Raw genomic sequence first — 23791 nt, 5'->3', positions numbered from 1 at the left:
GATTTTGCTCAAGAAATTCGACAATTGCACTCTTCTCCCATCAGTTGCCTTTTGATGCAATCCACCATCTTTGAATCCTTTGCCCTTCTCTGCATCGTTGGCTTTGAAACCCAATTTGTTTGATTGCATATAGAGCAATGGTTGTGCTTGAAACATTGGGAATGCCAAATTTACAAAATGTCTCTTGTTTTTGCAATGGCTTCTTGTGATCTGACATGGGTTGGAGAAAGAAAATGTGCTTCAAACATTTAGAATGCCAGATTTACAAAACGTCTATTGTTTTTTGAATGGCTGCTTCTAATCTGATATGGTTGGAAAAATAAAAAAAGAACAAATTCAAAAAAAAAAAATCAATAGCAAAAAATTAAGACATAACAAGTTCAAATTCCTTTGACTTGCTTACCTAATTACCCTGCTCCTTCCGCTTGAAACAGGTAGAGATTAAATCAATTAAGAATTTGTATTTGATTAAAACTCAATAGCTGTTACCCCTTTCTTGGTAACGACCTTAGTTAGAGTGGGTCTTCTTTTGTGTATAAAGATAACTTTTTCTTTGAAAGTAGTGTTAACGACTCTCACGGTTTTGAGAGTGAATAGCCTTTTGTATAAGTATAGGAGAAACTAATTCTGAGTGGAGTTAACCGATTTAACTCTTTTTGAGGAGTGGTTTTTCTCTTTGAAAATGGAAAAAGCCCACTCCTGAGATGCTATTTACTGAAGTTTTAGTATTCCTGGTCTTAGCAATACTGGGCCAACGTTCCTCATTTTTACTTTTTCTAGTGGGCATGCATTTTGGGCCATCATGGGCTTGTATGTTAAACCTTCTAGTTGGTCAGCTGCCTTTATATTTTAGCCCAATCCATGCCATACACATAGAGACTCAAGATGTGGTTATATATCATGCCGGGTGTCTTGGGCCAGCCTCCAACCTCTGTTTTCATCAGGCGCAGGAGGCTTGATATCTGGTCTGGCCCAGAGCTTATCTCCGTTCATCCACTGGGAAACGCTCAATCGCAAGTACATTGCTAACTGCTAAGCAAAACGTGTAACCCTAAATCCTAATACTGTGGATGTCTCCTTTGGATGGACCGATGGACCAGATCTCATTTGGATGGACCCGCATCTCAAGTCCCAACCTACATCCACAGTCCCACCGAAATTGATAGATACGTATAAACCCTAACCCTAATCATCAAGGCCTCTCGCTTTTTAAAAGGGTGGGGACTGAAGAGGCATCGCAGTTGGCAAGGCCGTCATTGCGTCGCTGATGTTTTCCAATGTTTCTTTTTTTTTGTCTACTGTGTGCGTGGGTGTTGTTTAGACTAAAGAACGGGTGAAGAGGTAAGGGTCCCTTTGGTTTGGTTTATGGTTGGAATTGGAATGGAATGATTTATTTCCATCGTTTGTTTGGGTTAGATAGGAATTGAAATCAGTTGAAATGGGATTTTATTCTCCAGGCAAGAGAGGGAATGAATGATCATTCCTTTAAATGAGAAAATGTTGTTCTACAAGGAATGAGAATGTTGTTCCGATTCCAGACTCTTATTTCCGATGCTCCTCACAACGTCAAATGAAATGGAGATTTTTGTTATTTGCTTTGTTTATCCAATTTTTGTGTTTTGAACTTCTAACAAGTATTATTATTTTTTTTCTTCTTTCCTGTTTGCAATGGGAGAGGTTGCGGATGCAATGATGACAAGATTTTTAATCCCAGCTCATTATGAGACCTTCTAATCGGAGGTCTGGGAAAACATCTCCATTCCATTTTCTCTGAGCCCAAACCTCTCTCTTGGTCCTGTATAGTGTATACCTTCTTTTTCAATATCTATTTGTTCCCTTTGAATTCTTTCTTTTATTTTGTGATAATAATACCCTCTTTCGTTCAACTACACTTTTTTATTTGTTTTCTTTTTCAAAATCGTTTCCTTTCTACTACAATTAATCTCAATAAAATCATCATGGTATCTGAGTTTTCACGATCCAAAGCTATGTATAGAGTGTATGAAGTCAGACGTTGATAATTGTTTGTTTGATTTCCGATTTTAGGTATTTAGGGTTCAAACTTATCTTCTTCCCAAAACTCAACTAAGATATAAATTTAAGAATAATGTTATGAGCTTATGACAATGACTATTAACATTTTGATCACTGAATAATCTAAAATTGGCAATTTGAAGATGCTCCAGAGCTTGAATCAGAGTTATGAGCTGGACAAATTGATTCACTAGCTAATATAAGGAAGGAATCATGAATAGATGGGAAAATTGGTTCTGGGTTCATCCCCCAATGTGGCAATTAGGAATCACTCTGATATGCTAACTGGTCGGGATTTGATATTTGTTATTTTTGCTTTATTAATTTCCATCAAAGATGCTATCTGGTTATAAGCCTAGTTATGATCTGACTGGATTGTAGAATGATCAAAACCCAAGTGTATGGCACGTTCCTTCTATCCTGTTGGTGAATGGTGACACACATACGACCTAATTAGTCCAAACAACCCTAACCTATTGCAATAATGTGAGTCCTACCCAAGTGGGGCTTTGGAGTTTGACATGAATTTCACCGGCCCAAGCCCAAACCAATTACCATGTTATTACCAGTGGGCCTGGGCTGATATGGAGTTATGGACCCTATACTGCCTCCCGATATGGTAATCTGTTATCTCATTTGGTATGTGTCCATCAGTCCATGGGAAAGTGGAAACACTCTAATACAGGGCGTGTTTACTGTGATCTCATCTCATGGGTCGGTACTTACGGCGATCCAGCCAACACCGCCGTTCAGACTTTTTATGCAGTGGCGTGCACCATGACCATTTTCCATTAGTAGTTTGCTCCAAACATAGAAGGTCTAAGTTTGGGAGTATTTAAAAATAAGTATTTATTTTAATAAGCACTTATTGTGGGGTGAGAATACATTAATAATCACTTATTTACGATTTTGAAAAGGGTAAATTACTGAAACCTCCCCTGAACTTTTTTATCATTGCGGAAATTTGCCCTAAAATTTGATAATTGCAATCACTACCCCTGAATTTTGTGACATAATTGTAAGTAGACCCCCTTTTGTTAAAATCTTCTAAAATGAGGCATGGAAATGTACAACATACCCATACAGTTACTTTTCATCAAAATGTTTTTTTCTTTTTCTTTTTTAAATTTACTTTTCATACGAATCACTAGCCCTAACCCTTCCGCACTCTTTTCTGAAATTGATTTATTGTTCAAATTTACCTTTCATATCAATCCCTCGAAGGTAAAGCGGTAATTTTAAATTTTCTTTTTTTATTGTTATTGTTTTTTTTTTTTTAATAAAAAGCTGCTTCAATAGTAATTAATTACATGGGACATTTTTTGCCTCTTATTTGCAAATCCTAACCATAGGGGGTCTGCTTGACTAACCTGAAACTTCGTGTATATGAAATTTGAACTGTCTACCAATAGTAAAATTCTTTATATACCTAGTTCTCCGAAACAAAATATTGACAAAAAAAAAAAAAAGAGATTGAGAAATTGGGGACTAAGGAATGACGTTAGATGTTGATTTTGTGGTGAAGAAGAGGACACAAATCATCTCTTTCTCCAATGTGAATAATCCAAACCAGTTTGGGTTACATTTAGGGATAAGCTTCCCTCAAGGCCTCAACTATACCAAATGAAGACATTAAAGATTGGTGGGACAGAGTGGTTATAAATGGATCTAATATGAAATACGATACTCCTGCAGATCTGGCAAATTATAGCACTATAGAACATTTGGAAGAAAAGAAATGAGAAAATATTCAAGAATGATAATATTCCCGCCTATAGTCTAGACTGTCTAGTTGACAAAATCAATTTTGAGTATATGGAATCCAGAAGGGTCCTTACTACGAACCAAATTAACAATAACATATTATTCATCAATTGGACGAAACCGGGGGCATGGTTAAAATAAACTTTGATGCTTTAAAAGAAGAATGACGGTAGGTGTGCAATTGGGGTGATTATGAGAGATGACAATGGATACATATTTTGGGTAAGTTGTAGGGGTTAGGGGATTTCTAAATCAATGAACCTGAAGCGTGGGCTGCCTTGGAAGCATATTGCATTGTGATTAAGTTTAAGCACCTAAGGTTCATCATCAAATGAGACTCAAGCACCATCATCAACAGCTTATGCCCCGCGGACTTCAGATCACTTATGCTCATGTGACACTTGGGGTCACTTCACCAAACGCCATTCTTTTTTTTGAGAGCTGTTGAGGGGAGATGATTGTAATTATCAAACTTACTGTTAGAAAGTTCAGGGAGATTTAAACAATTTACCCTTTTGATAAATACCTATATTTCATTACTTCCCTAAGTGATTTTCACCAAACTCTCTTAAGTGGTTATTAGAATAAATACTTATTTTTCACATAAGCACTGCAAAGTCCAAACTTATACCTACTAGCAATAGCTCCTCACACAGGGCGCTTCGCAACAACCTCACATTCACATTCCACGTGCGGTAAATAATAACATATGAGTACGGAAGATATTTCCAATGCACGGTGGGATGTGACCGTGCGGTCGGTGTGAGGCGCCTTGTGCGAAGAACAGCAGATTCGGTCCCTGGTCTCTGATTCTTACCTCCCGAGTCCCATGCCTTATGTTCGACATTCTGTTATGCATGTAATGAAGTCTTTTTCTAGTCGTTCTCACTACCTGAAGACTTAAAGTTGAAGATTTGATTCTCTTCTGAAGCATTATAAATTCCCTTTACCTACATAGAACATTTTACCCATATTCGCCTCTTCTCCTTTTGTTCAGTTCCCTGGTGTTCCATATGGAACTCTTTTGGTTTCTGGTCTTTGCTAATTGCCTCGCCCTCTCCGTCTCTGCTGCAGAAGATAATAACGCCAAGAGGCAGACCTTCATCGTCCAGGTCCAGAATGACTTGAAACCTTCTGTGTTCCCCGATGTCGAGCACTGGTACAGCTCTACTCTTCGAAGCCTGGCTTTTAATCCACTAGCCTCTCAAAATCCCACCTTTCACCAAGGAGAAAGCAACTGTTACGATTTGCTTCATGTCTATAAAACTGTATTCCATGGCTTCTCTGCAAAGCTAACCTCCCAAGAGGCCCAAGAAATCAAGAAGCGCCCTGGAATTCTCGGTGTCTATCCGGATCGAATTCGTCATATTCACACGACTAGGTCGCCTCAATTCCTTGGACTTGTCGAGAACGGCACAGGCGGTCTACTGGCTGATTCCGACTACGGATCCTCCGTTGTGATCGGCGTTCTCGACACTGGTATATGGCCCGAACGGAGGAGCTTCGACGATAAGGACCTTGGCCCCGTGCCTGCCCACTGGAAGGGCGAGTGCACCGAAGGGCAAGCATTTCCCAAGACCCTTTGTAATAAGAAGTTGGTTGGCGCCAGATACTTTCTATCGGGATACCAAGCCTATGCCGGAAAATTAAACGAAACCACCGAATTCAGGTCGGCAAGAGACTCTATTGGACATGGAACTCACACGGCATCTACGGCAGCGGGCAGCGACGTCCCGCAAGCTTCGATGCTGGGATATGCCACCGGTGTTGCCGTTGGAATTGCGCCGAAAGCTCGAATTGCAGTGTATAAGGTATGTTGGGACATGGGCTGCTTCGACTCTGACATACTCTCCGCCCTAGACAAGGCAGTGGAAGATGGCGTCAACGTGATTTCCCTATCCCTCGGCGGGGCTGTTCTTCCCTACCACCAGGATCCTATCGCAATCGGTGCTTTCGGTGCAATGGAAAAAGGAGTGTTCGTATCGGCTTCTGCCGGAAACAACGGTCCTGAAACAACGACCGTCACAAATGTAGCTCCCTGGATCACGACGATTGGAGCAGGAACAATCGACCGGAGATTTCCTGCCGACCTTCTATTAGAGAACGGCCCTGTCATCACCGGAGCTTCTTTGTACAGTGGACCGTCCTTACCCGAGAAGACATTTCTGCCATTGGTTTACGCATGGAACGCAACGGTGATTCGTAGAAACCGGACTATTTTGGGTCGCAGTGAAGCTCTAACTGCAGCTCTTTGCACGCCAAAGTCGTTAGACCCAGAGCTTGTACGTGGAAAGATCGTTCTGTGCGACTACAGCGGGATTTCACGTGCCGCAATGGGGGCCGCAGTTAAGGAGGCAGGTGGAGCGGGCATGATTGCGACCAACGTTTTCCCGGCCGGCGAGGGTCTCGTAGCCGATGCTTACCTTCTTCCCGCCTTAGCTATCACAGAGTCGGCTGGGCGCATCCTCCGTGAATATATCAGCTCTTCACATAACCCACGAGCAACGATCGTTTTCCATGGGACCCAGTTGGGTGTCAAACCGGCACCTGTCGTCGCTTCATTCTCATCACGAGGGCCCAACCCGAATTCACCCTACATCGTGAAGCCCGACGTGATCGCCCCAGGTGTCAACATCCTAGCGGCATGGACCGATACAAAAGGCCCCACAGGGTTACCATCAGATACTAGGCAAACGGAGTTCAACATCATCTCAGGTACATCGATGGCCTGCCCCCACGTCTCGGGCCTGGCGGCTCTGCTTAAGGGGGCGCATCCCGACTGGTCGCCGGCGGTGATCCGGTCGGCGCTTATGACCACCGCTTATATGCATGACAACACGGGGAAAGGTTTGCTAGACGAGCGTAACTACACCACATCAACAACGTGGGGCGTAGGTTCGGGACACGTTGACCCTGACAAGGCCGTAGATCCAGGTTTGGTCTACAATCTTACGGTGGATGATTACTTGGATTTCCTCTGTGCTTCCAACTACACACGTCATGATATTCGATTGATTGCACGAAGGGCAGTGAATTGCAGAAGAAAGGAGAAGGTGCCAATGCCATGGAATGTAAATTACCCCTCGATTGCCGTTATTTCTGAACAATCTGGACCGTCTAAATTCACGATCGAGGTCACTAGGACGGTGACGCACGTTGGGAACGGTGCATCGAGCTACGCCGTAACGGTTGAGAATCCACGAGGGGCCGTAGTGACGGTGGATCCTCCAAAGATGGAATTCCGCAACAAGGGCGAAAAGCAGAGCTACAAAGTGAAGATATCAGCAGAGAAGGTGGAGATGGCGCCCGGAAAATCGAGTGAGTATGGAAGGTTGACTTGGACAGATGGGAGACACTTGGTGAGTTCACCCATTGTAGTGACCTTACTGAGATACACAACTACTTCTCACATTTAATTAAAAAGTACAAATGGTAGCTTTCGTGAATAATTCAAACAGTTTAAGATGAAAGTAGTCACAACCAATCCTCTCATAATTAATCAGAGGATGCTGTTAAGCACATTGAAAGGAAACGATTCAAACACATAATCTTCATGGCAATCTCTATTGAGCGTGGGTGTTAATTGTTAAATAAATGGGTGAGTTAAGTTGCAGCTGTTATAGTTCGATCATAATTCACCCCAACCCATCCAATTGGCACCTTCTCTTAATTGCAAAATACAGTACCAAACTAGTTTAAGGAACTCACTTAAACTTTTAGGTTGAATGGTTTTTTGAAATGGTCAGAGTCATTTTGATCAAGTGGTTTATGTTCAATTCTCATTATCCCCGTTATAATTAATTAAGTTTCAACACGATGTATACTGAACTTAAACTTATTTACACTTCAAGCTTGTATGAAGGAAATGTATTAGAGAACATCAACTTATTCAAAAACTTCACCTTACATATAAAAGATCAAGTCTGTGCTTTCGTAAAATTCACAGACATTGTTAGGCCTAAAGGATTGTTGACAACCAAGAACATATAAAAGGTTTTTTGTGTTCGCAAGCCTTTTTAAAAGACTGGCACATTTCACTATTTCATTTTAACTTCACTCTAGGAGAAAACAAAGGCGACAGTCTCCACCTATGCATCTTATACAGTTGAACTGGAATCGAGATTATTGTCATTAGAGTATAATTCCAGGTCAACTGTACAGATAAAAATCGTCCAACTTGAGAGGATAGACCAACAATAAACCCGTCCTGATACATACAGTTGTATATCCAGTTATCATTGTCCAAAATCTCAACTCAAACACTTCCACAGGACAAGCTTGGTTAGATCATTGTCGATAATGGAGAATTATCCAATTGCAATTGTAACTGTATCTTTCTTTTTTTTTTCCTAAGTAAAAGTAGATATATTAATTATTTAACATCAGTGCAACATTAGATCGTTCATGTGAACTCTACTTTATATGTACAGGAATGCCAAGGTGAGAGCTAAAATATTATTAACCCTCCTTATGAACCAAAACTTTACAAGATCAAAACATCTTAGATGTGCAGGGAAAATGTCTGCGTGAACTTGATCTATCCGTAAGCTTATCTATAAGCTTATAGATGAGCTTATCTAGAGCCATTAAGCTTATCTATAAGCTTTTTGGCATAAAAAAAAATGATATTTGTTTCGATGGCTTGTTGCAGTCCTTGAATCACAGCTCGAACTTCTGTATCATAGCGCTGTTGATTGCTTTAATTTGGTAGCCTCCTGAAGCAATATAAACATACCCAATTCCTGTTGTACCTGTGTTGGAGTCATATGATCCATTTATCCATAAAGGGTTCAAGTATGATATGGAAAATATATGATATCTCAAAAACAACTAATCAATAAACTGGAATCATAAACATGGTAGCAAATAAGATATTATTTATAAAAATTCATGGGTGGTCTTTCCATACCATATCTTTCACGCATCATAGATTTTCCCATAAATAAATAAAAGGAAGCATTTTTGCTTTCATGAGAAAGACTAGATGTTGATGATGGACCATTGAAATGCAAAGTATTCTCCTCGTAGTCTCATAGGTTCCCATAACCCTCTTGATTTGATTTAAAATGTCTAGGGCTGAATTTGGATATTATTATGCAACTTGTCTTTACGAGCCCTCCAAATATGATGCAGTGCTAATTGGAACTGAGAGACGTACATATTCACTTGTTTGTTCAGCATGAGAGAAAGATCAGATAGCCATTTAGTGATGAATATGTGTAATGGCCAGATTGGAACCCCTTCTGGGTTAATACCAATTTGTACGGCACCGCACAAAGCCCTAGTATAAGGGCATTTGAAGAATAGGTGATGAAATGATTCTTCTGAATTTTCACATAGGACACGGAGTTTGTCCATTGGGCATCCACTTGGCCTGCTTAACGTTGGTCAATATTCCATCCCATAGGGCCTTAAGATAAACTTGATAACGATATGGAATTTTGGTTTTTGAAATATGTGACCTTTTGAAACTGGTTATTGATGAGAACAGATGGATATTCTAAAAAGTATAATATGCTGACTTAATAGTGTAAACACCTGAATTATTCTTTTTCCATAACAAGGTATCAGATGATAGGGAGGGATTAGATTGTGTTTGAAGAACGTGTTCAATAGACTCCTGTCATAGAACTGGAGTAAAGAGTTGTACTTTAGGGGTAGTTTTAAGTTAGTACCTGAACTTCAAATTGTGTCACAACGGTACGTGAACTTACAAAAACTGTCAAGTTGGTTCAAAACTGTTAACTGATAAGTATAATGACATAAACACCTCCTGCGATCTGAAGAAGAGACGTATTAAATTTCTCAAAATGACGAAGCTGCCCATATTATCCCCTGATTGTTTGCATGGGAAATCGATGCCAAAGATCACTTATCCAATGATTAAATTCACCAACAACGATCAGAAATTGATATTATCCCCTATATGATTAGGGTTTTTGCCTATTTACACTCAGGTAACTAAAAAACGTAGTGTTTTCACTTCGTCGCCACTGCCGGAGTAGATGAAGTTGTCACTCGTCGCCACAACAACTAGGGTTTGCTCTAAATTTTATACATTAGTTCTCAACCTTCTCTGTCTCTCTCTTTCCCTCCCCTCTCTCTCTCTTCTACAACTTTTATTTGGCTTGTTGAGTTCACGAAGAGGGAGATGATGAAATAAGGCTGCGCTCATTGTGCTCTGATCAGCTATTCTTTGGATAGTCTAGTGCCAAAAATAACTGGGCTGGCTTGTTGAATTCACGAAGAGGGAGACGATGAAACCGGGATGCACTCATTTCACTCCAATCAGTTATTCTTTGGAAATTCCAATGCTGGAAATAACGGGGCTGGCTTGTTGAGTTCACTGAGAAGGAGAAAACGAAAACGGGCTGCGCTCATTGTGCTCTAATCGGCTATTTTTTGCATAGTCAGGTGTCAGAAATAACTAGGCCAACGGGCATTACACCAAAGATGTGCAAAATCCTCTTAGAAGAGATCTATGACTGCCTACAAGGTAATCCTCTTGACACCGATTTGGCTGTCGCACTGGCCTCCTTAGATGTGCAAAATCTCATGCATCTTGAACCGTAAATGAAAGTAGGTGAACAGGTCTAATGACAAAACATGAGTTAAAGGCTGATTCTTTTCTTCTTTTATCAAAATGGAGCAAACACCAGGGTTGGAAAAAAAAAAAAAAACCAATAAACGGAGCTTACCTTGGAGAGATCAAGAAGAGCATTTTCTCTGAGATCAAGGTTGCTGAGTTCAAGCACCAACTGCTCGGCTGAGGCCATCTTTTGATCTTTGCTAGCTTGAATAGTATCGAGGTTCTCTTCAATGCCAAGCACCAATGCACGCAATGGCCTCTTATGCCTTTCATGTTAATACCAAAAAAATCTTGATGATGAGGAGCTAGTTAGAACCTAAAACAAGTACCAAGGATCTTTCCAGCCTTCTCTTCTCATGTCCGATTTATTATTTACAAGGGAAGTGCCAAGGCGGAGGCGGGGCCTAACTAGCAGCAAGAGAGAAATGTGTTTGGAAGATTTCCGGCATGGCAGCATCTAGCCAATAGGGTGAAGGTGGGATTTTTGGCATGGCAGCAGCCACTATGTAGAGGCTTCCCATTGAATCAGCCACTATGTAGAGGCTTCCCAAGTGGCATCCATAGGGACAATTCCTTCCCATTGAATCAGCCACTATGTAGAGGCTTTGTTACCATTCTTGACCATCCTACGATCGAGGACTGCCTTCGGAATGGTATGGAGGACATCCTCTGGAGTGAGTGGGGGTAGTCTGGGTATCGTATGGCTATTTTCCCCCACCTTGGCCTTAAGACAATAAACGTGGAACACTGGGTGCAGGTGGTAATTTTCTGGTAATTTCAATTGGTAGGCTACCAGTCCAATTCTCTCAATTACCTCTCAAAGGGCCCATAGTAACTTGCAACTAGCTGCTGGTTCTTCCTCAATGCAACTGAGGTCTGCTTGTAAGGTTGTAACCTCAAGGAAACCGAATCCCCCACGTTGAACGAGCACTCGGTTCTTGCCTTATCTACCATCTTCTTCATTCAAGCTTGTGTTATTTTCAGATTGTCTTTGGGTTGTGTTGAAATAGCCTCCCAATTTCTGAGTTCTAGGTCTACTACTACTAAATGGGTAGTTTCGAGCACATACTCTAGTAATGCAAGTGTTGGGTATCCATACAGAGCTTCAAATGGAGTGGTTTTAGTGGCAGAGTGATAGGTGGTGTTGTACCACCACTCAGGGAGCTACAAAAGCACCTCAAGTAAGTCTCCAATGTTCTGTTCAGAACTTCTGATTGGAAATGATAAGAAGACCCCATATTGAGCTTGGTTCCCTACAACGAGAATAACTCCTTCCAAAACTTGTTGGAAAATGAAGGGTCACGATCACTTGCGATAGAGCAAGGTAGTCCATGTAAATTTGAAGACTCCATCAATGAATGTTTTGGCCACATCTTGTGCAGTATAAGGGTGAAAAAGAACAAGAAAGTGACCATACTTGGTTAGTCTATCAACAACGACAAGGATAGTGGACTTCCTATGGGACATTGGCAGTTTTTCAATGAAATCTAATGTAATATCCATCCATGCTTGGTCAAGAATGGTTAATGGTTGTAGGATCCCAGGGGTAAGAACACTTTCTATTTTATGCCTTTGTAAAATTCCACACCCTCGGATCCAATCCCTCACTTCCTTCAAGTATCCCTTCCACTTACAAGTCTTTCTTACTCTATGCAAGGTGTTGTAGTACCCTGAGTGACCTCCCATTGGTGTGGAGTGAGCTTCTTCATAGATCTTCTACCTGAAAGTCGAGTCAGGGCTCAAAACTAACCTTCCCTTCTCCCACAGGAGCCCTTGCTACTAAAGACACCTTGACTGTCCTGCTCCCTCTCCCTGAAGGTTCTACACTAATTTTTGTATGTAAGGATCAGTTGCTATTTCACTTTTTAATTCTTCTATCCACCAGGGAACTAAAAACAACAGAGCTAAGCATTCCTTCTCTTCCCTATGTGACAAAGCATCTACTACGATGTTCTCCTTGCCCCTTTCTATAGCAAATCTCGAAATCATAACTCAAGACCTTGCTAAGTAACCTCTAATAAGTTGGGTGGTTATCTGTTGTTGTAGAATGAACCCCAGGCTCCTTTGATATGTTAATATCTTAAACTGCCCTTCTAGTAGTTATGGCCTCCAGTGGTTGACTGTTGTCACAACCGATAAAAGTTCTCTGTCATAAGTTGACATGTTGAGCTCTGTTCAGTAATCCCTTGTTGTAAAATGCTAATGGTTATCCTTCCTGAGTAAGTACAGCCCCAAAAATGCTGCCACTAGCATCACACTCTACTATAAAGGGCTTGCTAAAGTCAGGAATGACCTACACAAGTGTGGTAGTCATAGCCCATTTAAGGGCCTGAAAAGCTAGTTTTGCTTCTTCTCCCCAACCCTAAGCTCCCTTTTCAAGTAACTGAGTAAGGAGCCTTGCAATGGTTCCATAATTTTTTACAAACTTTCTGTAGTATCCAATGAGGCCTAGGAAACCTTGTAGTCCCTTAACTGAGGTGGACTTCGGCCAGTTCTGCATCCCCTCAATTTTTTCTAGGTCAACCTCTACTCCTTGGGCTGAAATAATATGCCCAAGATAGCTAATCCAGTCCGTATGAAACTGCACTTGCTCTGCTTTGCATATAATTGGTGAGTTCTTAGTAGGTTAAGTGTTAACTTTAAATGCATGAGGTGCTCTTCCTTGCTTCGACTATATACCAGAATATCGTCAAAAAAGACTAGAATAAACTTCCTTAGGTAGTCCTTGAATATCTGATTCATCAAGGCCTGAAAAGTGGCTAGCACATTGCATAGCCTGAACGGCATCACAAGGAACTTGTAGTGTCCTTCATAAGTCTTGAATGTTGTTTTGGGGATGTTTGATTCCTTTACACGCACCTGATGATACCCTACTCTCAAATCTAGCTTTGAGAAAATTTGGACTCCATGAAGTTCACCAATTAACTCGTCTATGATCAACAAAGGAAACTGGTCCTTCACTATGGCTTGGTTGAGGGTTCTATAATCAACACACATACGCCGACCTCCATCTTTCTTTTAAACTAGCAACACGGGTGAAGAAAAGGAACTGCTACTTTATCTAATGATCCCTTCCTACAACATTTTATGATCTAACTTTTCAATTTCTCTTTTTTGGAAGAAGGGATACCTATAAGGCCAAATATTCACTGGTGTTTCTTCTTGAATTAGTGGTATAGCATGATCCTGTAGTCGTTTAGGATGCAACCTAGTAGGCTCTCTAAATACACCTCCAAACTCCAATAATAGAGGCAATACTTCAGGGTCTTTAGTTAGGGAAATTGTCTTGGCCTCCACTTGGACCAACTGCAGTAAGAAGAGTTGGGTGGTCTTGTCAACTGCCTTGGTGGCCACCTTAGCTTCTATCAGTAGAAGTTTAGGAGCAAAAAACCTCTTAGAGTGTAAGTTCCCTTGGTGTCTGTATATTGTAGGGATGGTAAAGCAAAATCCCAGAGTATTGGCCCCAAAGTCTCTAATTACTGTACATCTAAAACTGCATCAGAGGCTTGTAAATGTAGGAGATGGAAGTCTACTGAAATCAAAGCCCCAGGTGACTTAATCTCCACTCCCTTACAAGTTTTGTACCCCTAAAGTTTCTCGCCACTGGATACTTGGACTTGGAAAGTGTGACCCGAAGACAGCTCAATCTCCACTCTTTTGACGATTCTGGGGTCAAGGAAATTGTGGGTGGATCCATTGTCCACCAAGATGGTGAGTGGTTACTATTGTAGGTGACCCACAACTCTCATGGTCCTAGGAGAATGGGTACCCGGTATGGCATAGAATGAGGTCTCGAGGTCATCTGCACTTCCCTTCTCGTTTGGATCTTCAGCCTGTGTCGGCTCCTCCCTTTTCCTCAGTAAAACCTGAAATCCAAAACAATTTCTGGGACCTGCACTTGTGCGGGGGAGTGTATTTTCATCATAATGGAAACAGAGGCCCTTTTCACACCTCTCTCGAGCTTTAGCCGGAGTGATTCTTTTAATCTCTGGTGGACATTGAGTAGCCTATGTAGGCGTGGTCCCAACTACATCCGGTGTAGGTTGTAGCAGACTACCTTCATTACACACCATTCTACGCTTTACCATTCATTCCTCCTCCAGTAATGCTATCCTGAAAGCCCTCTTGATCATGGTTGGCTCAAATTTCTCTATCCCAGTCTTAACTTCAAGTTTCAAACCAACTACGGAGCAACCAACGAGGTAACCTTCAGACAACCCTTTGATTCTAGCCAATAATCATTGAAACTCCTCCATGTAGCTCCAGACTCCACTGGTCTAGGTGAGCTAGAGAATTGACCAGCAAAGTTAGAGCCTTAAATCCCACTAAACCTATTGTTGAGAGCCTTAACAAACCCTAACCAACTTGGACGTGGGTGATGATCCTCGAACCATGCTACCATTCCACCGCTACTCCTTGGAACCCCGGAGTGGCAATTGAGATCCACTGGTCCTCTACAACTTCTTGGACCGAAAAGTATTGTTGGATTAGTAGTAACCATCCATTGACATTGCTGCCTAAGAACATAGGAAGCTTGATTTTTAAGCAGCCTAATGGATGAAGCCATCGAATTACCCAAGTTGCTTGTCCCTTCTTGGTCCCTACTCCGTTCACCAGAACCCCCCCCCCCCTCCCCCCTCTGATAGCTAGCATCCCAGTTACTTTGTTATTGCAAGGCTCGCATACTTTCTAATGAGGGCGGATTTGGCCCACCAATGACATTGCGACACATGGCATCTCGGAACAACTAGGTGACATCCAGAACCACTTAGGCAACAACTAGCCTTAGCCAAGATGATGGTGTCCCAGCTAGAAACCTGGCGCATGCACCGACCTGGCAGCCTAGCACAGTGCCAAAATGGCGACCTAGCGACCTGCGAGACATGCTTGCCGACAAATTCGACATGCATATCCCAACACTCCCACTATCCTTGGAAGTTGGCCCACATACCGAATGATCCGGAGGGTGGTCAACGTGCATGGCGGTTGCCTCCGGGAATCTCGGACCACTTAGGCAACCTCTCGGAAATCTTGTATACAATGCGTGAAGCCCACGCCAGACAATGCCTATATAAAGGCACCAACCCCAATGGAATGGAGGGGGGTGGGTAAGTAAGCATATTCTAGCTCTCATACTTTATGATTTTTAGCTCGCAATCTACTATGAGAGTACTTACTTAAGCATCGGAGCGACATCGCCGGGTTAGCCACTCCGGGTCCTCTGACATTGATTCCTTGCAGGCCTAAAGTACTACGAACCTCAACAATCAATCCAGCTCGCCACCGGTCAGCTCGACACTCTGGTCAACTTGGCACCTAATAGGTAGCTCAGCCCTCTAGTCAGATCGTCACCTAATAGGCAACTCGGCCCTCTAGTCAACTTGTCACCTAACATGCAGCTCGACACCTAATAGGCAGTTCCGTACTCTGGCCAGCTCGGCACCTAATAGGCAGCTCGGCCCTCTGGTCAGTTCGTCACCTAATATGCAACTCGGCACCTAATAGGCAGCTCGGCCCTCTAGTTAGCTCGGCCTTTAGGTCCTCACCCAACAAAATTCCCCACTTCGACCTCTAAGTCATCGGCCACTTGGAAGCAGACCAAATGATGAGGTAGTTAGCCAAAAAATTGATACATAACAAAAAATCGCTACATCAATTGTCGCCGTCTGTGGGAAACGCTAGAAAAAGCTAAGTTCTCATCTTCTGAACGACAAAGTCCTCCTCTTCCAGAAAGCTAAGTTCTCACCTTTTAGAAACTAAAGCTCTCACTTTCTAGTTTCCATTTTTTATGAACTCAAAGACTATGCAGGAAGTTGATGGCCAACAAACTAAGCAGCTCTGTCGACTTTATTTCAACTCGGATAAAGCCTAATCAGTCCTCTTCGCTAGGTACCCTCTACAAGATGAGCTCTTCGTGGCTTCCGCAGGAGTTGGCGGCTGATGCACTGCACAGACGCCCCTTGCCGGTCGAGCCTTCCAAGGCTCCCGTGCGAGTTGATGACCTAAAGTCAGTAGTGCTGCCCCCTTAGGTCGAGCTCCCAGTAGCTTCTTGTAGGAGTGAGTGACCGGCTGATAAAAGATCTAACGAGGCTGATGCAGCACAGCCGTAACTCTAAAGTACCGAGCTGATAAAAGATCTCGGCACTACATAAGACCCAATTGCCTCTTTGGCATGGGCAAAATCAAGGGTAAGGAGAGTGGACTGCGAGTCGCTCCCAGAGCCCAAGGGCTAAAGTACCGAGCTGATAAAAGATCTCGGCGCCACATAAGACCCAGTCGCCTCTTCGGCATGGGCAAAATCAAGGGTAAAGAAAGTGGACTACGAGTCGCTCCTAAAGCCCAAGGCTGCAAACACTTGGACTCTTCTGACCTGAGAAGCAAATTTGATCGACACTTACGAGCTCATCGAATTAGTCATTCCAGGCCAAAAGGAGCAATCTACACCCTTTGCCGAGTTACTTTCAGCTCGGGAGTGGGGGGCAATTGATGAGGGCGGATTTGGCCCTCCAATGACATTGCGACACATGGCATCTCGGAACAATTAGGTGACATCCGGAACCACTTAGGCAACAACTTGCCTTAGCTAAGATGATGGTGTCCCAGCTGGAAACCTGGCAATTCCACCGACCTGGCGACCGGGCACAGGCACCGAACTGGCGGCCTGGCACAGGCGCCAAACTGGCGACCTTGTGACTTGCGAGACGTGCTCGCCGACAAATTCGGCATGCATATCCCAACACTCCCATGATCCTTGGAAGTTGGCCCACGTATCGAACAATCTGGAGGGTGGTCAATGTGCGTGGCGGTTGCCTTTGAGAATCTCGGATACGATGCATAAAGCCCATGCCAGACAATGCCGATATAAAGGCACCAACCCTAATGGCATGCGGGGGGGGTAAGTAAGCATATTCTAGCTCTCATATTTTATGATTTTTAGCTCGCAGTCTACTATGAGAGTACTGACTTAAGCATCGGAGCGACCTCGCCGGGTTAGCCACCCCGGGTCCTCTGACATTGATTCCTTGCAGGCCTAAAGAACTACGAACCTCAACAATGAATCCAGCTCGCCACCAGTCAGCTCGACCCTCTGGTTAGCTCGACACTCTGGTCAGCTCGGCACCTAATAGGCAACTCGGCCCTCTGGTCAATTCGTCACCTAATAGGTAGCTCGGCCCTCTGGTCAACTTGTCACCTAACATGCAGCTCGGCACCTAATAGGCAGCTCGGTACTCCAGTCAACTCGGCACCTAATGGGCAGCTCGATACTCTGGTCAGCTCGGCACCTAATAGGCAGCTCAGCCCTCTGGTCAGCTCATCACCTAATATGCAGCTCGGCCCTCTGGTCAGCTCGGCACCTAATAGGCAGCTCGACCCTCTGGTCAGTTCGGCCTCCAGGTCCTCACCCAGCAAAATTCTCCACTTCGGCCTCTGAGTCATCGGCCACTTGGAAGTAGACCAAATGATGAGGTACTCAGCCAAAAAATTGATACATAACCAAAAATCGCTACATCACTTTCCAGTAAGGCTACAACTAGGGCCAAGTTGGCCCGAAACCAACCCAAAAATGTTGGGTTGGTTGGGTCGGGTTGATGCTCGGGTTAGGGTTAGGGTTAGGGATAGGGCTGAAATTTACAAACTTGGCTTTACTTCGGATTGGGTTAGGGTTGACTCCTCAGGTAACCCGACCCAATCCGAACCCAATTCAATAGTACATATCATATATAAATATATGCTATATATGATATATCATACACTGATTTGTTTAGATGCACGATAGTTGTAAAGCCCCCACCACATACTATCATTTATTTCTTTTAAGATAATCACTTCACTTAATCCTAATTGGAAATACTAAAACCTTAATAACATATTTTATGTTTTTTGAATATTTTATTCTGTCTCCTCTCTTTTGTTTTCCACTCATAGCTTGTTGCCCATAAAAGATCTATTATAAGTCATAACTCATAATAAAACTATAGTCATTTCAAACACTTTTTTCTGAATTTTGCACTTAAAGAACCAATAAAAACATCAACAAACAAATACTAATAAAACGTAGGATTAATATATGTAGTGAAAGTTGAGTTAAGATCTGAGATTAAGAAGTTCTACGAGATTTTAAGGGATGGGAAGAATGTTGAGTTGGGCCCAACCCATTGGGTTAGGGTTGGATAGGTCAGGTTAGATTAGGGATTTAGAACTTAGGGTTGGGCTAGGGTTGACCTCAACCCGACCTAATCTAGACCAACTTGCATCCCTACTTTCCAGGATCTCAATATGTTTGGTGTCGAACCCATTCTGACGCATTTCCAAGCTACTCATCCGATCATCGAAGTTAGCCATGGCGGAAGTGGACAAACCGTGCCACTCTGATACCAAGCTGATATCGAACTCTTCTCTTGGAAGAGAAGAGGCCCTAGATTTTCCCTTACCCCGAGCTATGGTGCCGAGCACCAGCTCACAGAGGTGACTGAAACATAGTAAAATTTAAAGATATTCAATGTCCGTTTATTGATTTATCTCAATTTTATAAAGGTTTACACGTATCGTGCTACTGCTACAATGATTGAAGGAATCATTTTGGTTCTAATTTGCTACTGGTCACGTCCTCTCCAACAACTTTTTGGGCATCCCAATTAGTTAGCCGAGGTGCTTTGTTCAGTAACCACGTGGCTCTGTAATCCCTCAAGCTGTATGAAGGGGAAGACTTGTCAAGAGTAAAAGACCGTGGCCAACAACCCATCGACGCCATCTCTCTCTCATCTGAAATGCCAAATCTGAAAACCGCCACAACAATGATCGTCGTTAAGCTGAATAATCCTAAATTTCCCAAATTTTAAACTAATCTAAAAAGAAGGTAAAATGGTCTACAAATTTACTTAAAAGGGTAATTCTAACATTTTAAAAATTTCTAACCATCACATGTAGTCACATGACCGAGATAACAGACAAAACACTAACGGCAGGAACCAACTTTACAGTTTTTAAAAGTTAGACTACAGTGACAATTTGAATTTCTGGTACTAACTTGAAACTAACCCTAAAGTTGAAGGTACTAATCTGAAATTTTCCCTTAATATTAAACACTTATTTGCGAAAACGAGGCGAAGAAAGAGGTAGCCGACCCCCAGATTAATGGGAAGAAAAGGCCTACAATGAAGATCAAGGCACTTCACGAGGCATAGTAACGACATAAGATTCATAAGCAAATCACGTTGAATTTCCATTTTCATAATAAAAACATTAAAAAAAAAAGTTCATGAATCACGAGAGTGCAAGAGTAGTCAGTAGCTTTCCTATGTCAACTATCAAACCTCAGGTGTATATTGATAAAACACAGAACTAACAAAAGGTTGATAAGAATGATGAATCCATTATAAAATTCATCAAATCATTATTTGCATTTTGCAGCAGGAAACATCAAAGTTATCTTCTAAAACCAACTAGTTCGCATATCTACAGAGCTTGCAAAATTCTCATTTATCTATCAGTGTTTCCATCAATGGCTTGCAGAGATGTTGAGTAGGTACTCTCCAGTACCACTTCTCTATCCCACAACTACTTGGCATCCTTTGGATCATCTGGATTCTGGAAATCACGAAACTTCAGTAGCTATCTGGGTAAATCCAGCGCATGCGCTACAAGGCTAGGAGCTATGGTCAGTGATCAGGACATGTTCCATTTCCGTCCCTCAAGAAATGTACAAGCCACTTTAAGTCATTTATATAAGAAGGATTACAACTTACCATTGTATATGGCTTAGCAAGACAGCAGCCTGATACTATTGGCTCAGTTGGGAAGGAGTACAAATACAAATATATAGGTACAAATGCATATAAAATAATACAAAATACAATGATTTGCACTCTAAGACGACGTAGACAATGAAATAATACAAATTGCCCTGCTAAGTCAAGCCCATGGGCAATGAAACATCACGTCTAAGACGACGTAGACAATGCAATCACTCACCCTTGTCTATATAGCTTTTAGTCACCGGGAATAATCTTCTAATTGCTACTCTGATTTATTGCAAATTTTGGAGCAGACGAGGGCGAATTATATGACCTGGCTGAAGTTGCAAAAATTAAACAAAATACTGCAAAAGTTTCTGCAATGGTAAGAACAAAAAGTAAACCTCCAAAATTTATTTCAGTCACGCTGTCTATAGATGACACCAAATACTGTTGCAAAGGGTGTTAGGGATGAAAAGGATAATTTTGAATGATGACCATTTGGGAGCAAAATTATAGGTGAACAAATCAAAAACAAAAGCTTATGAGTTGATTGATAGAGTGGACTCTCATATTGCTCATTGGAAAGCTAAGTTGCTTTCACAGGTTGGAAGAACCACACTAATTAGAACAGTGGCCCAGTCCATAGTGAACTATACCACATGTCAAATGTTCTCCTTCCTAAGAAAATAACAAATAAATAAGAACAGGTTCAAAGAAGTTTTTGGCGGAAAGGTGAGACTGAATCATATAAAATGCATTGGATATAATGGGAAAAACTATGTAATCCAAATACTATGGGGGGACTGGGGATTTAGAAGGGAAGTTGAAATGGTATTGACCAAAAAAAGAAGAGTAGCTGAAATGAACAAGGCTATGTTTGGGAAGTAGGTATGGAGGCTAATTACTGAAAATGATGCATGGTGAGCTAGGGAAATTAAGGAGAAATACTTGATAGGAAAGTCAATCTTTAATCTCAAACAGACTTCATTTGATTCAATATGGTGGAAGCACACAATACAAGTGCTAAGAGAAATAAGAGTTATGTTGGCAAATAAAAGATGGAAGGCAGATAGATGTTGACTACGACCCTTGGGTGCCCACTTTATTTGGGGGAGTTTCTCACTGTGGAAGAAAGGAACCAACTGCAAAACAGAACACATAAGGTGCATGTTCTTCTCAGTCAAGCGGGCAGTGGAACACACAGTTGTTGGGCTTCACCACAGAATCTTTCCAGCACATTTTACAGATTTACCAAAATAGCAATTTAAATCAAGATCAATTTAAAGTAAATGAGTTACAATATATTTGCTTCAATATGCCAATGCAGAGCAAGGAGCAGAATTGAAGCTGAATGGTGAGCTGTTATAAGAGCCCTGGAGCTTCCCCAACATAAGAATTTCAAGAAGGTTCCCATTTTGTCTGATGTTGAAGCTATTGTGAAGCAGATAACCCGGCCAAAATTGGAATGTCATTGGACTGAAAAGACACTTAAAAGACTCTGTGAAGAACATGAATTCCCTACATGTCAAAGGATAAACAATGCTATGGCTCGTCATTTTGCTCTTTCAGCTTGTAAAAATAAGATGTATCTATGTACTAAAATTCCAGATCAGGGAATTCTTGTAAATATGTTTACATCTTTAATGAAAGGTTGATGTTTGTTAGAAAAAAGGGAGAATTATATGGTTAGGAAATTCACAATCTTTTGGAATCCTATCTACACCAAGATGTAATATGGTGTTCCCTGATCAGAACTATCTGCATTTTAATAGACACCGGTCACACCACATAAAACATAAAATTGAGCACACTTCACTAGGTAGTTAATCATGTCTTCATCTGCGAATTTTTTAATCTAGTGAGCAAAGCAGAGAGCAACAGGAAACAGAACAGATAATCTGGATTCACTCAGTCAAGGGAAAAGGACACAAAAGGCCACCAAACAAGTAACTTACAACCAACATACCAATAAAAATTGAAAGGTAAAGCTTAACTCTCAAACCTAATGAAACCGGAATGGAAAAACCTACACATATTAAAAACAATGAAGGTGATATTTTCCACATACAGCTTTGATCTCCTCTTGCCTTAAACCAATCAACTTAAGTTTTTATAGTTGCATTCTGCAGAACCCAGGCGGAATATTCAGAAACCATGATGGAAATATTCTAGCCCTTATTCTCTGGACCTAGATTAAGTTCTTGGGAAATATGAACATTTCATGATGGAGATAAAGCAATTGGACACGGGGTTGAGAATAAATTACAACTGGAGACCGACATCAGCCAACCGTATGGCTGATGCTTTGGCAAGGTAAGGGAGCAACCAGAAATCAATTGTAGAGGGGAGAGTAGCAAGTACTAGCCGTCTAGCCCAAACACGATGGTGCCTGGCGTATCCTTTGCGTCATTTTTATTACTTAAGGAATAGTTAATTTATATCTCTTTGTCCTCCCCTCTTCTTCTTTTTTTCATGTTAAGAAGGTACTGCACATTCTTGCATTGGTGAACACAGGAATAAGATACAGATCAATCTCAGGAACATAGATGTCACAATTAATATATTGAAGAAAAGGAAGAATATATATTCGAATATAAAATAAAGTACCATACTACTATCTTTACAGGAAGATATGCAGGGGAAACAATAGGAACTACAGTATTTGAAACATATATACATATATACATCGATTCAAGAATTTCCATTCTCCTCGATACCTAATTAACAATATGCGAAGCGAAACCTTGACCGCTTTAGCAGACCGAAACTAGTCTCATCGGGACCTTCTCCCTAGAAGGATCTCCAATGCCACCCGCCAGAGTCCGAACCATCCTCTTGAAGGCAAAATGCATGCAATTAGAAAGAACGATCCAACAAAGTACCTCGTATACGAAATCGAACGCAGGATCAGAAGATGATGACGATGACGACTCCTCCCAATCAGATCCTCCGAATCTGTCGAAATTCCACCCTCTACCACCATTGCCGCCGCCACTGCCTCCGCCAAACGGGCCATCATCGCCGTCACCGAAGAACCCATCCTTCTCGCCGCTGTCAGAATCCCCCGTCAGAGATCTCCTCCTCGTACGTCTCTTTTGCCTAGTGAGTGTCCGGGGAGCGGCTCTGTAAGAATTCGATCTGACTGTCGGCGGAGCCATGACATCCACAGGAGAAAATCCAGCAGAGATTGACAGAACGCCAGCGAGGGAGGAAGCATCGCATAGCGCAGAGAGATAGTTGTTGGAAGTACAATAATGGCGACGCAAATGAAATTTGGCAACCCCTAGACCTTGCGTTGCGGCTATTGTAACAGCGTCTGCAATGGCGGAGATCTCCATGATTTCGAATGGATATTGCAGAAATTCGATTGATTTCGGATATTTTATGTTAACAGAGAAATTCGATTCGGATCTCTGAAACGGATTAGGATTTCGAGAAGATCAGAAGATAGCGAATAAAGCCCTAATATTTAGGGGGAGAAAAATGAACCAGGGAAGACGAACACGAAAGACGACCTGGGAAGTGGGATGTAATGACCGATATTCGAGTGGAAGTCAAATTTGGAAGGCAACCATTGAAATCCCTCCCTTGCAGCAGGGAGCCACGCCACGAATTACGATACAAGTTTGAAAGACAAAAATACCCTTATAATTGGAAATTGACTTGA

The 23791-nt window shown here is 42.0% G+C and overlaps 2 protein-coding genes, 1 long non-coding RNA gene and 1 other non-coding gene across 9 annotated transcripts; 3 read left to right on the top strand and 1 right to left on the bottom strand.

The window, feature by feature from the left end:
- Positions 1-977: 977 nt before the first annotated feature.
- On the top strand, positions 978-1800 carry LOC148800768 (uncharacterized). Its single transcript, XR_016085151.1, has 2 exons — positions 978-1341; positions 1458-1800. It is a non-coding gene; the product is annotated as an uncharacterized LOC148800768 (long non-coding RNA).
- On the top strand, positions 1680-1781 carry LOC148800769 (small nucleolar RNA snoR69Y). Its single transcript, XR_016071873.1, has one exon. It is a non-coding gene; the product is annotated as a small nucleolar RNA snoR69Y (small nucleolar RNA).
- A 2771-nt stretch (positions 1801-4571) lies between the features above and the next one.
- LOC104606251 (subtilisin-like protease SBT1.5) lies at positions 4572-7358 on the top strand. Of its 2 annotated transcripts, XM_088902871.1 has the most exons (2): positions 4572-6732; positions 6829-7358. In XM_088902871.1, the coding sequence occupies exons 1-2, from the start codon at positions 4812-4814 to the stop codon at positions 7212-7214; spliced, it is 2307 nt and encodes a 768-aa protein (XP_088758997.1). In that variant the 5' UTR covers positions 4572-4811; the 3' UTR covers positions 7215-7358. The 2 variants fall into 2 exon arrangements, with proteins under 2 accessions (XP_088758997.1, XP_010269647.1); XM_010271345.2 differs by having other exon boundaries at positions 4578-7358.
- A 1104-nt stretch (positions 7359-8462) lies between these two features.
- LOC104606215 (uncharacterized) lies at positions 8463-23791 on the bottom strand. Of its 5 annotated transcripts, none has more exons than XM_088902854.1 (2): positions 23007-23703; positions 8463-8549 (listed from the first exon to the last, which is right to left on the bottom strand). In XM_088902854.1, the coding sequence occupies exons 1-2, from the start codon at positions 23460-23462 to the stop codon at positions 8478-8480; spliced, it is 528 nt and encodes a 175-aa protein (XP_088758980.1). In that variant the 5' UTR covers positions 23463-23703; the 3' UTR covers positions 8463-8477. The 5 variants fall into 5 exon arrangements, 4 of the variants coding, with proteins under 4 accessions (XP_088758980.1, XP_088758982.1, XP_088758981.1 ...); XM_088902856.1 differs by lacking the exon at positions 8463-8549 and adding an exon at positions 18907-19164 and having other exon boundaries at positions 23007-23700; XR_016085350.1 differs by lacking the exon at positions 8463-8549 and adding an exon at positions 20040-20455 and having other exon boundaries at positions 23007-23791.

This window comes from Nelumbo nucifera, chromosome 4 (genome assembly GCF_055504915.1).
Source record: "Nelumbo nucifera cultivar China Antique chromosome 4, China Antique-T2T, whole genome shotgun sequence".
Lineage (NCBI taxonomy): Eukaryota > Viridiplantae > Streptophyta > Magnoliopsida > Proteales > Nelumbonaceae > Nelumbo > Nelumbo nucifera.
This window is presented reverse-complemented; position numbering and strand designations above follow the sequence as displayed.

Bases quoted from the DNA above. Each gene is read 5' to 3' on its own strand.
- LOC104606251 (XM_010271345.2), top strand. From the start codon at position 4,812: ATGGAACTCTTTTGGTTTCTGGTCTTTGCTAATTGCCTCGCCCTCTCC.
- LOC104606215 (XM_088902854.1), bottom strand. From the start codon at position 23,462: ATGGAGATCTCCGCCATTGCAGACGCTGTTACAATAGCCGCAACGCAA. The intron at 8,550-23,006 runs GTACTTTGTTGG...ACTCCAACACAG, and splicing joins CGTTCGATTTCGTATACGAG to GTACAACAGGAATTGGGTAT.